Source organism: Vipera berus (genome assembly GCF_964194415.1).
Source record: "Vipera berus genome assembly, chromosome: 2".
NCBI classification, from domain to species: Eukaryota; Metazoa; Chordata; class Lepidosauria; order Squamata; family Viperidae; genus Vipera; species Vipera berus.
This window is the reverse complement of record NC_138203.1, coordinates 123,200,442-123,213,091: the sequence shown is the minus strand read 5'-3', so window position 1 is coordinate 123,213,091 and position 12,650 is coordinate 123,200,442. Positions and strand designations below refer to the sequence as shown.

General features: G+C 45.8%; 1 protein-coding gene across 1 annotated transcript in view; it reads right to left on the bottom strand.

Annotated features, from left to right (window-relative positions):
• The window catches only part of PLXNA3 (plexin A3), a 65,510-nt gene extending 63,535 nt beyond the window's left edge, over nt 1–1,975 (bottom strand). Inside the window, exon 1 of the mRNA XM_081319439.1 lies at nt 318–1,975. Within this exon, the coding sequence (XP_081175565.1) occupies nt 318–1,490 (1,173 nt within the window). The 5' untranslated portion in view covers nt 1,491–1,975. The remainder of the gene's footprint in view (nt 1–317) is intronic.
• Between the last annotated feature and the right edge of the window lie 10,675 nt (nt 1,976–12,650).

Here is a 12,650-nt window from a genome sequence, read left to right as displayed (position 1 = left end):
AAAAGGGGACATGAGGGTCATCACACGGGAATGAGTAACTTAGGTACACAGTGTTATCCAACAAGCCCCCATCTCTGTGTATATTACTCAGATATTTATGCCCCAGTTATCAAAGTAGGTCATTAACCAGAAGGGCCCAAACAAAAGTTCCCAGATTTAAGCTGCAGTCATGGGATAAGATAAGAGCCGAGAGCAAAGAAAAAGAAAGGCAATTTCCAAAGGCCAGGATGGCTGGGATTCTTATTTTAGAAAGGAATGGAAATGGGCAATTATTAGGTAGGAAGTGAGGAAGCAGAGACGGCTCGATAGTGTAATACCGTGTTGATGCAGGGCAACTCTTTGTTGAGAAGCCACGGTAGAGAGAGTCGCCCTTCACCACGGTAGCATGACTGGATACGCTCACGGATTCGCTGATTGACTTCATCCAGCGTGAAAAGGCAGAGTAGGCTCTCCCGGGGTGGTGCTGCCCTGTTCTTCTGGCCTTGCGAGAAGGCGGCATAAAGCACATCTTGCCCTTCTGCAATGCCCAGCGACTGGGCCAACTGTCTGCCGGCTTTGGCCAGCTGAGCCGCTTGCACCAGACGGTATTCCACCCCGTCCTTGGAGCAGCCCAGAGGAAATTCCACGTAAGAGTAGAACTCTGTGTCATTGGCACACAAGCGCACAATCTTGGATGAAAAGAAGCGCTCCCCGCCCGTCACACCAGGGCCAACGGGACCTCCAGCAGGCTCGAGAGGCGTCTGAGCAGTGTCAAGCTGCAAAGTGAGGAAGTACACAAAACCGCCAGACACAAAGGCAGACACGTAGTAGATGTCAAAGGCAGGGTAGAGCGAGAGAGTGTCAGAAGGGACCTTGATTTGAGAAGAGACAAACTCATCCTGATATACCAGGCTGAACATCTCTGGACTGGTGGCATCAGGAGTAAGCCGGCGGCTGGAGAGTGTGGGGAAGTACTCCGAACGCCCTCCGATTGAAGTGCCCACAAAGAACTGGCTGGGCTCTCTCAGCTGCTCCACAATCACACCAACCATGGCGTCTGGTTCACGCCCCCCCGAAAGGTAGTGCTCTTTGCGCTGGTGAGGCTCCCCTAGTTTGGCCAAGTCGTCCAGCCGCAAGAGCTGGCACACTCCCTGCCAAACGCTGCCGCAAGCCACAAGACGGTTGCCAGCGTAGTCAATCAGAAGCAGCTTGTTGACATTGTCAGCAGGGGACAGCCGGTGGGCACAAAGCCGGACGCCTGGGGGAGGGTAGCATCTGGGGTCATCCGGCACTGGACCCGTGGTGTGAGACCGTAGCTGGGTCAGGTTGGCTGAGAGCTTGTAGATGCGGTTGACGGCACCCAAGTAGACCTCCCCTGTCTCATGGTGCACAGCCAGATGGGTGAGGGCCATGTCCGGGACAGTGAAGACAACACGGGTGCCCCAAACAGGGGGTGGCCAGGAGAGCAGGACACCAGCTATGATGGTGATGGGAAGGAGCAGCCACCACATGATCACTGGGGAATTGCCCGGGATCAGGCAGGGCCAGGCACAAGCAGATCATTCAGCCTGCAAGGGAGACAGAGATTAAGATCCAGCTTCAATGTGCATAGCAAGTGAAAAAGAGAAAAAAAATACAGAAAAATAAAAAAACACAGCACAGCACCCAAGGCTGCATGGTATATACAGCCTTAACCCAGCTCATTGTCATGTGACCAGGGCAGAGTCATGTGACCATCCCACCAATCTGGGGCTCCTCTAAAGAGCTTCGCGCACCAAAAGGTTCTTAATGCATCATGACAGCCCCACCAAAACTTATTCTAGGGAGCCCCGTTTCGCCAAAGGAACAGCCGCTGCTTCAAAAAAAGGCCTCCTTTTCATGTTCCATACACTCAGCACCAATTTCCAGTTTACTCACCAGCACCCACCAGACTCGGCATGAAGCAACACCTGCAGCGCTAAAGAAGGAAAGCCAGTGCTGCATTGCGCATGTACATACCTGCAACAACTCAGAAAAGCCAGAGCCAGCAATGGCACCTGTCATGCCAAAGGAGCAAAGACTGCACACACGAGCAGCTGTTTCCTTCTCAGTACTACAGATATGCACATGTAGAGTCCCAATTATAAGCCCTCCAATGCTACGGCTTCCTCAGTATACACACACCGGGGGTTTCATTTAACTATATGAAGTGGGAAGAACCTTCTTGTGAGGCACATTGTGCATTCACATTTATACCAGGCCCACAATTATCATATGTGCACCATTATTACAGCAGCATAATTGCAGATCCCTCACATGCTAGCAGTTCCTACTGCAACAGGTTTATACCCAATTTAAATGCTGTGCATGTGCGCTAGCAGATGTGCATTATCACAATGGAGTTGGGGGGGGGCGAGGGTGTTGCCTTCAATACTTTACAATGAGACCTCAAAGAACTATTCAGATAAACAGCTCCATTGCTTAATGGTTCCATCAGCAAGGGAAAATTTTGCATGTGTGAATGAACCATTAGAAAAAATGCCACATTTTCCTATCCACTCCAACAATACTTTCCACTAAATTAGTTTTATTCATACAGCTAGATAGGTAAATAATGTGAAATCAAGCAAGGTGCATGCTAATAGCCTTCACAATCTCTTTATGTCACTCAGATATTTTTTTTTCCATTTCTCTTCTCACCTTTCTCAGTATTACACCATCTCCACAAACACTTGGAAAGAAATCTTTCCTCACCTAGTGTGGACAAATTCACACTTTTAAATTTTCAACTGCCTTAATTCACAATACACATTGTCCTCAGATTTAGAAAGATGACTGAATTGGACTATGAACTTTAAAAGTAACAGGAGAGGGTTCAGGAGAAAGAGAACCACAGGGGTGCATTTCTACCAACTGGTAATTAAAGCACAGTGTATACTTAATAGCTTGTAGGAACCAGCAAACAGACAGTGGTAGCTCAGAATCCATCTACCCACACTGCCCTATCAAAAGTTAAGATGCAGTAAATATCATGTGTTCCTTCACATTCAGTCACAAAACTCAGGAAAGATAGCAATATCCTGCTTTCATATTCGTTTTCTCTAAATTCAGTGCCTTAAACCGGTATTCTCCAGGACCACTGAACAAACTTTTGGAAAATGGGGAGACTATGGACCACCCGTTCTTTTATGTTTTCATCTTTTAACAGCATAGCCATTCATACTGGCTAACAAATAATGATAAAGTTTATCATTTGAAGTTTCTCATTTAAAATTTAGTTTCAAACAGCTGTTTTGAAAGCTTTTTAAAATTAAATTTTGTACAAATCGAAAATTAAATACTTATTCATTTTTTTACTTCAGTGTATGTATTCTATTAACAACTCTTAGAATAAACTTTCTAGTCAAGGAAGTTCCTTAATAGGTATCTCTGAGTACCAACAGTCTAGAGGTGAATGGATATTCAAATCTATTTAGATATTTATCATTAGCACTTTTATGTTGGGGTTCTTTATGCCAAATTGCTATTAGCACAGCAAATGTGGACTGAAGTTAACAGCTACACTTGAGACATGTTTGTTACAGTCTATTTTTCTGAATATTAGTATCCACTTCACTTCAATAATCCAATTTTCAACCACTGATCCAACAATCCAGCATATGTGAGAAGGCAAGAATTAAAGCAGTGTGTGGACTTTTGCCTGTGAACACCGGGGAGGCGGGGGGGCTCTATAGATTGTCAACGGTCTATGAACTACACAAAGAATTTATGCTCTAAAACCAAGAGGTTCTTGTAGAGTCTATCACACAGTTTTGGAAAGGAGCTTCAAGAGTTTCAGAAGAAGATCCGCCACACAACATGCTTTTGTGTACTCCCAAGATTGTGTGACCTCCCCAACCTATTTAGTAAAGAGGGGAGGAAGTCAGATTAGGATAGGTCTCTCTGCTTTGCCTTTTATTCTAACTGGTAGATCACAAGCTCTAGTCACCTTAAAACTGGTTTTCTTATCCCAAATCATCAAATTTTACAAATCAAGAATATGGGATCAGCCACAGAAGCAAACCAGTCACTATGGTTGAGTTATAGGCCAAATTTGGAAATAAGGAAGAGTTTGAAGCATGAAGGTGCTTGGAAGGATCCATTGTGAGGTTTCTCCACAATATTCAAACTTGCACACAAAACAAACAAAATTCATTGCCACTAAGACTGCAATATTGTACACAGACACAGAATATACTCCTTCCTTGCCACAAATATACATTCATACCTACGGTACACACACCCCCATCGCATTTCAATCGTATTCAATCCTCCACACCCACCCACCATGGTTTCTCACAATAAATGCTAATAAATAACATCAGATTACACTCGAACCTTAGTCTAAAGTTCAATTCTTTGCCTTCAGATTAATCCAATCTATATATACAGATCTCCCTTTTTATTCAGCGAAATGGCTCTGCTACCCATGGCCACTTAGAATACCTAGAAACAGAAGTCACTACTCAGAATATAAACTCTCCAGTACACCATTTAAATCAAGCTTCTCTATTATCCACCTTGCAGTAAAATACTCCCATTCAAATATATCAAATTTTCCTCTCCTTCCCAGAGAGGTTTGGAAAAAGCATAACTAAACCTTGGATAGAACAGCAGCTATAGCCATCTCCCGCCCAAGACCTTGAGATCCCAAATTCATTCACAAGTGAGAAACCCTGGACAATCAAGATCTACCCATTTTTCTGTTGACAGGGAAGGAGACCAACCTGTTACACATGCATTTCATAGCAGTCCATTGGAACATTCCAGACTGGACAACTTGTGTCACAACAGAATTGCAAGCAGGACTCCTCCAGGATGAAGCTGATCTCTTGATTTTTCCAGTCTGTAAAATGGGGATAATTTCATTTGACCCACGGCATTAAAATAGAAAGCGCTTCTAGCAATATATTCCATTCTAGATAATGAGAATACCTCAAATTTTTCTCTTCCAAGAACACATCATCAATCAACTTGACCCAATTCTCACATAGGGGATCCCTTCTCTTGAAATGAAAAAACAAAAATCCCCTTCTCTTAATGGCACAGCACTAGAGATGTTGGCTGCCAGCATAAGTTACAGCTCTATTAAGATAAGGCGTGTGAAAATTTTCCTAAATCTGATTACAGGTTTGGAGTTGGACAAAGAATAGGGTAAGGAGAGATCCTCTTCTTTTTCTGCAAAAGCCAAGCACCAAATGCCAAGAAACACACTGATTGACAAATCCCAGGAAACCACAAGATTAGGGGGTGGTAGGGTGATGCATATTATCGACCCAGCAAACCTCCCCCCCCCCAACGAATCAACCCCAGCTGGAGTCTGATGGGCGTTAGCCAGCCTTCTCCACCCCTCCCTGGGCTCAAGCAGAATAAGAAACCAAGCCTTTGTGGGGAGGGAAAAGCAAAGCTCCCCCCCCCGACACACACCCCCCCTCGCCCCGATCCAGAGATAGAATCTCAAAATGCTAGTAGTCTCCTTATTTTTGCATTCTCAGACATATTATCTTACCTGTTCGCCTCGTCGTCCTGCCGCCCCCTCCCCACGCCCCCGGCCCTGTTTCCTTCCTGTGACGGCCGCACGCTTGCAATAAAAAAAAATCTCTTTCCCAATCAGACCTGGAGGGAAACTAGAAATCTTCTTGAATGGTAGCAATAACGCAAGAGGGGAACGGGGACCCGGGGAGGGAAACGGAAAACCCCAAGCACCAAGAGGAGAGGGCAAGAGATGGGGCGTCTGCTCTCACCACAGAGACGGTCACAGGCTCCCCGCCCTGTTTTTTCCAGAGACCCAAGGCAGGCGGGGACGGAAAGAATCGCCCGCCTCGTTCAGAGACCCCCACACCGCGGACCCTCACAACCAGCCCCTCCGCTTACTTATACGGCGTCTCCGACCCGCGTCTGCTCGGAAAAGAGAAGGGGAGGACGCGAGGTGCCGACGTGCCCGCTCTATTCGTCCTCACTTCGATTCTCCCCGCCCCGATGCCTTGGCGATTTGCACGAAATCCGAATTCTAACCTGCCGCTCTCGCAGCCGGTTCCACGCCCGCCTGCGAGGCGCCCGCCCGCCTCCAGCCGCCGCGGTCGCTCGGCTTCTGCGCCCGTCCCAACCGGTCTGAACCCTTTAAATGTGGCCAGAACCACTAGAGGTGGGCGGGGGGGGAGGCGAAGGATCAGAGATGGGTGAGGAAGCCCCCTGGCCACCCGGCCGAGTGGATCTCTCTTTCCTGACTCTCCGGGACTGAAGCTTCCGCCCCTCGCCTCGGTTAAAGGCAGGAGATTTTCCTCTCTCTTCCCCGCCAAATAGTCGCCGCGCACGGCCGCCCCCGGACCCTGAAGTGGTATTGCCCGGGCATTCATTCATCCAGACCAGACCCTTGAGCGGAGGCCAATTGGAAAGTCGGGGTGTCGGGAGTGGGGATGCTTCAGTGTAGGCTGAGCGGAGCTCCGTGCTTGAAAAGAGCCGAGACGGAAGGCAGCCGGGACAGGGAGATGCCTATAAAATGCGCGAGGCAACTGGGCTGAACTCTAGCGCTGAGTGTGCAGGGAGGGCTCCCTGGATCTCCCCCATTGGTTTTGTGAAAGCCGGATTCGGGCTTCCAAGAGGAGACTTTCAGCTGTAGCTTACACCGAGGGAGACGAAGTCAGCCATCAGGCGCGTTTGCACAAGCGGAGCATTAATTTAGCGGCATACGAGGACCCAGATTGTTGGGGGCAATTAAGCTGACTTTGTAATAATGCCGCTTGGGGGGAGGGGGGCGAAAGCCCTAATAAGCAGGCATATACATAGAATGAAGGCTACTGCTAAGCTTGTAAGCCGCCCTGAGTCTTCGGAGAAGGGCGGGATATAAATGGAATTAAAATAAAATCAAAATAAAAAAATATTGTCTATTCTCCGTTTTTTATTTGCTCTGTTTGAACGCAACGCCTAGTTCGTTTATTTGAAGGAAGAAGGAGCCTGAGAGAAGAGCTGGAAGCCCCGAACCTCGCAAAAGAAAACGGAAGATGGCTGGATACGAGCAATGGGGTTGCCCCTTAGTTTATCCTTTCCCTATTACACCCTTTCCATCCCATCCCACTAGTAGTGTCTTCAGACGTCTTGACACCGACGCTGTGCAGAAGGCGCCCCCTGGCGGTGAAAGCGGAGAATCGCCGCTTCCTAAAGACACTACTAGTTGCACGGTTGTGTGTAAACTCAGAGTGCATATATACGCGATTGCATCCCTTAGTGTTTCCCACCCCCCACCCCTCCCCGCCCCCGTCTTTTCGTCACTGAATCCCACTTGTGGCCTTTCCCCGCCACGGAGCCCTAGTTCCTTCTCACCCCACCCCCACCCCCTTGCTAAGCTGGTGTACCATCCAGGGCACGTTGTCATGGCAGCAGGAGCCAAGAGATGAGGGATGATGGACACCCCACGGGTGGCGGGGAGGAGACAGAGCACGCCGGGCGATAGAGAGCGGGGATGGATCACGGAGGAAGAAAGGAGATCGGGTGGTGGGTGGCGTGGAGACATTTCGCCGCGGAGGAGCGGGCAAGACGCTCCATTTCCATTTGACACACACGCCCACACGTTCACTCTCCCATCCCAGCTCTGTCCGGTCTAGCACCCCACCCCACCCCTCCCGCCCTTCTTTTTTCTCCCCTAGCTTTCATTCGCTCACGATGAGTCATAAACCGCGGAGCTCACGGGAGGGGCTATCCTGGTGTTCCGATTCAGAAGAAACGGGGGAGGACCTGGTTCAGCCCAACCCAACCCGGGATGGGATCCAGAGAAGAAAAAGGAAGGGAAGCGGGGAAGGGGGGATGTTGGCTTGGATGCTGCCTGGCATCGCAAACCCCCAGAAACCGCTGAAACTCAACACTCCCTAGGCCTCTGATGGGAACCAGATGCCCCTGCGCTAGCGCTACCGAGCTTGGCAAGGGCCACGTGCGCCGGAGTGTGTTAGGCGGCTGGAGCAAGCGAGGGGATGCGGGTCTGACTCCACGTTTGAAAACAAACGGGGAGAGAAGGTGGGAGACAGGCCCGCCAAGCTAACGTAAATTTTTCTCGGTGACCGTGCCCTGTTCTGGGAAGGGAAAGGAGGTCGGGTCAGGTGGGTGTGAGTAGAGGGGCAGGATTTAATTCAGACTTCAGCAGCTCTAGTTTTCCACCAAAGAAAGGGTCAGGGGAAGGGAAATTACATGCATCTTTCATGGAGAGGTGCCTTTGAACATATGGAGAGCACATTCCTTTGGACTTCTATCTATAGCACTTGGTAGTCGCAGTTGCTACTCCCACAAGTTTTCAACAAGGTCGAAGTTTGAGATAAATTGTCTGTATGTATCTAATTAAAAAAATATTATTTTGACAGATCTGAACGCCATTCAATAAGGCATGGAGCAGATTAGTTCAACCAAAAGGAGTTGATAAAGCGAAGTCAAGACTATATAGCAAAGACAGGCTGAAGAGTCTGTAAAACAAAAATTGGAATGGTTCAAAATTAGTGTGCGCAAAAGAGAAATCCTCAAAGCACATGTAAACACATGACGCCAGAATAGTATTTTGCCCTATACATAAAAGAATTTTCCTCTCCTCTTGCTATGAGTTTGCTTTATTCTTCCTGCACCACAAAAATTGGAAGCATCTTTCTCAATGGTGAGCTGATCTAAATATTGTTTGTTCTGTTCCAGGTTTGGAAGCAATTTTGTCCATGATCAAAAGGTCACAAATCCTTTCAAGCCAAGCTCAAATACATGGAAGACTGCACGGCACTGTAAAGCAATATTTAGTGTAATCAGTAGCTAGGGAAGAAGGTTTTTCCTCAGAGGCCAAATTGTAAACAGGATGGTCAAATGCAAAAGGATTGCTTGACAATGAAATGGGTGGCATATAAGTTTAATACCTAAAAATAAAACTTAAAAAGAAATAGTGGTTTTCCACTTTTCATCAATGTGCAGCAAAGTTACTGTTCCTACTCTCTGAATTTAATTCCCATCTAACATCCCTGTTTATAATCCTGTCTACAGATTCCACTGTTTATGTCTAGCAGTAACTCAGGATAACTTTTCAAGCAACTGTTGACATGTCAGTAGAAGAGAATATGAGGGATGGAGTCTTTGGTGTTCTCTGAGCTTGTCTGTTTACAGATGTTTCACCACCTGATTAGGTAACATCATCAGGGCTGATAACTCCACACTCATTGAGTTATCAAGGGGAAGACCAATTCCACTCACCCCCGCTGGCAGCTACTGTAAACAGGGAGTAAACCCCACACTCTAGTACTGATGTTACCTAGTTGGTTAATGAAATTTTGCAAGTAACAACTGAGCTCAGAGAGCAAAGGACTTCCCAGTCCAGGGAAATGGATGATATGGCCCAAAAGCTTATCCCAGAATAGGATTCTACAAGATTCTTAGAATCTCACATGGGGATTCGTAGGATAGAATACAGAAGATTCCTACTCAGATTTTTCCCAATACTACAAATAATGACAAATATTTTTGTATGAGAAATTCAAGCACACTGGACTTTCAGCCAACCTGCAGTCTTGCATTTTGTTTTCGCTTCTCTGGAATTTAAATCCTGGAGATAACAGTCTGCCCTTTGGAGCAGAATAATCCCACCAGTTTGGGATTTCCTGGTAACCTCCAATGCACATTCTCACTGGGTTTAACTTGGCTTCCCTCCATGAAAGTTAGCAAAGTTCTGTTTCAGCCAACATTACACTTCTTGCTTTCATTTAAAAGTAAAACTCTTATTGGGTGTTCAGGATTGATAGGATTTGTGATACTTTATTTCAGGTAGTGTTATTTGTTCTAGGCTTGCCATACGTTTCTTATTTTTGAGAGAGCATTCTTTATTTAGTAATAGTACATTTTCATACAAAATAAGAAACAGGTGGCTAGAAAAACTTGTTTTTCCCAACAACCAGCTCCGTAACTTCATCTCCATTCCAATAATAGAGCACTAGAGCTTTTACATTCAGGAGAGAACATTTTCATCACCCAGTCTTCTCTTTGCCACCCAAATGATGTTAGATCAAATCTCCATTTGTGGTCTTTTAAATCCCAGAAGGGATTATATTGGATATGCTGCAGTCAGGTAGGTTCCAGAGATATAGCTCCCATTTATCCATTGCAAGAGAAACAACAGTGTTGGGATGTACACACACAAAGTTAGAAGGCAGAAATGTCAATGGGAGGGCTAAAAATTAATGGGTTTACATGAGGTCACATCTATGACATTTCTGGCTGGGTCCAATAGAAAAAAACCTATGTGGATGGCATAGATTTCCCAACCATGGTCTAGAGTTCCAGAATCTTCCGGTTTGCGTAATGCGCTATGAAACTGCTGGCTAGTACAGTATTAATTTCCAGCATTCATCTGTTGTAGCAAAACCAATAAACAATCTTGAGGCAAAGGCCAGCACATTTATTATGGTGCACGATTTCCTGAACTGTAGCCCACTTCATCAGACACATGGGGCATTGTTAATCTGTCAGCAAAATATTCCATGCATTCAATGAAGCAGGCTACAAAACTGGCCAGGGAGGCCCATGAGGCCACGCATTGTTGCTGGTCTTGAAGTGGCTGCAGTTGGGGTGTATGAGAGGCAACAGGGCTGGGTGATTGGAATATTCCTGGGTGTAGCTGCACAACAGAGGACATGCCACCGGTGTGGGTGCACAGGATACTAACAGGTGTACTGCTTTGCCTGAATGTGTGCAAAATCTCCTAAGAAATCATTCAAACCAAGGTTGAAGCAAATCTGCAGCCTCTGGATAAGGAAGATAAAAATAGGCAGCTCAAACTTTGCTGCACATTTGGAGATTCCTCAAAAATAAATGAAAATATAAGGAAGTTTTTTTCAAAGCTTTTTTTTTAAGTTGCCTGGACTAGATGGAGGTGTCATATTCAGATGACATAAGCTGACTTCTCCCTTAAGCAGCTTGTGGCAACACTCTGGATGAATTGCTTTAATACCTGCCTATAGAGGGGCCCATTTCCCTCCAGTGTAAGTGGTGGGGAGGGAAGGGATTAGGCTAGATGGGCTCCTGCACAATCACAGTGCCACCTGGTGCCCACAAAGCAGAAGGGCTGCTGCAAGCCACTTTCCCTAAACCATGATCTTCTCAACTGTTCTACTCTTCTCTGTCCAGAAAATAATAAGAAAAATAATTAAAAAATGATATCCAACAGCTGTGACTCCTCCCCACAGAGATTTAAAATAATAATAAAAAACCAACACTGATGACTCCCAGCTCTCCACTGGAGCCTTTTTTCTGACCAAATGAATTCTGGGATCAAAGTCTTGCTGCGGAGCCAGTTCAAGCTTAACCACAACAGCTAGGTTTACAAACACACCGAGCCCAAACTAATTGAGCAGATTTTTAGACTAGCATGCTGTGCAATCCCAGCTTTAATGTGCCCAGAAAGCTGGCTGAGTAAATCATGATTCAGTTAACCACTGGGAAACATGTCATAGGAATACCTACAAAGGAGACTGAGCAGTCTCTCTTTTTCTGACCGTGGGATGAAAAGAGCAAATAGATTAAAGCAGGCAGGAGCTTCCTTGGTCCAAGCCCTTACTGGATTCACAGACCCAGTAAAAGATCTGCAGGACCTACAGTTAGGCAGTGGGCCAGTTACTCCATATAATTACATGACTCTTAAAACGCTGCAGCTTCAGTACATATAAAGGACTCAACACTCTTTCTAAACTGCTCCTCCATGTTTCCTTGTTTCTTCCCAGCACTGAAATTTAGCAGTGCTATAAGTCCCATTAAAGCTACTGTATGTTGCTCAGGAATTCTGGAAGCTGAAGCTCAGCTTATTGGGGTAAATTGGGGGAGGGGGCACCATTCTGTCATCCCACCCCTTTTCCTATTATTTTGTCTGGATTCTTGATTCTGCCTTTCCTGGCGATGACTCTGCAGCTGTTTCCAATTCCAGCATTTATGTTGTAAGATTGTGATTATGAGCCAAGGAATGAGTTCATCAAGATTTAAGTGGTAAAGCCTTCCTTGACTGACCCATGAATCAAAGGTGAAGCATGGAGAAGGCGAATTGCAAGGTTCTATCATTCTATAGAGCCTTGCAATTTTCCTGTGCAGAGAAGATAATTTTAGATAAAGGAGCAAATGGTATCTTTTCCCCTGCATTCTGAAGCAATAAGATGCCCATATTAAACAACATAGTTCTCCCAATGGAGTTATTTGCTCGGATTTGAATGCAGGGTAATGCTTCTTAACAAAATACAGTGTAATCCCATGATTATATCATGCAGTTGTTGTGAAATTATTCTAGGTGATTAGGAAATCACTTTAATTCCATATTGCTAACAACCCTGCATTTTTTTAATTAAAAAACCTCTCCCAATTTTTCCCCCCTTTGGCTTACCGTTTCATAATGATTGATGAAAGTCAATAATTCATGTGTCTCATTTTCCCAACTGCTCTGCTTGGTTCCAAAAAAATCAGAAAATATCTAAAAGGTTTTTTTAAACTGACCATGACGATGATGATGTAAACCCCTTAAGCAGTGATTGGCTGATTTGTATCAAAGTCAACAGAGAGCTAGACCATCCTTGCCTTTTATTTTCTGTGTTTCACATTGAAATGAAAGTAGCTCCAGCATGGCTATACATTGGACTTCATTATAGGAGAGGTTGGATCAG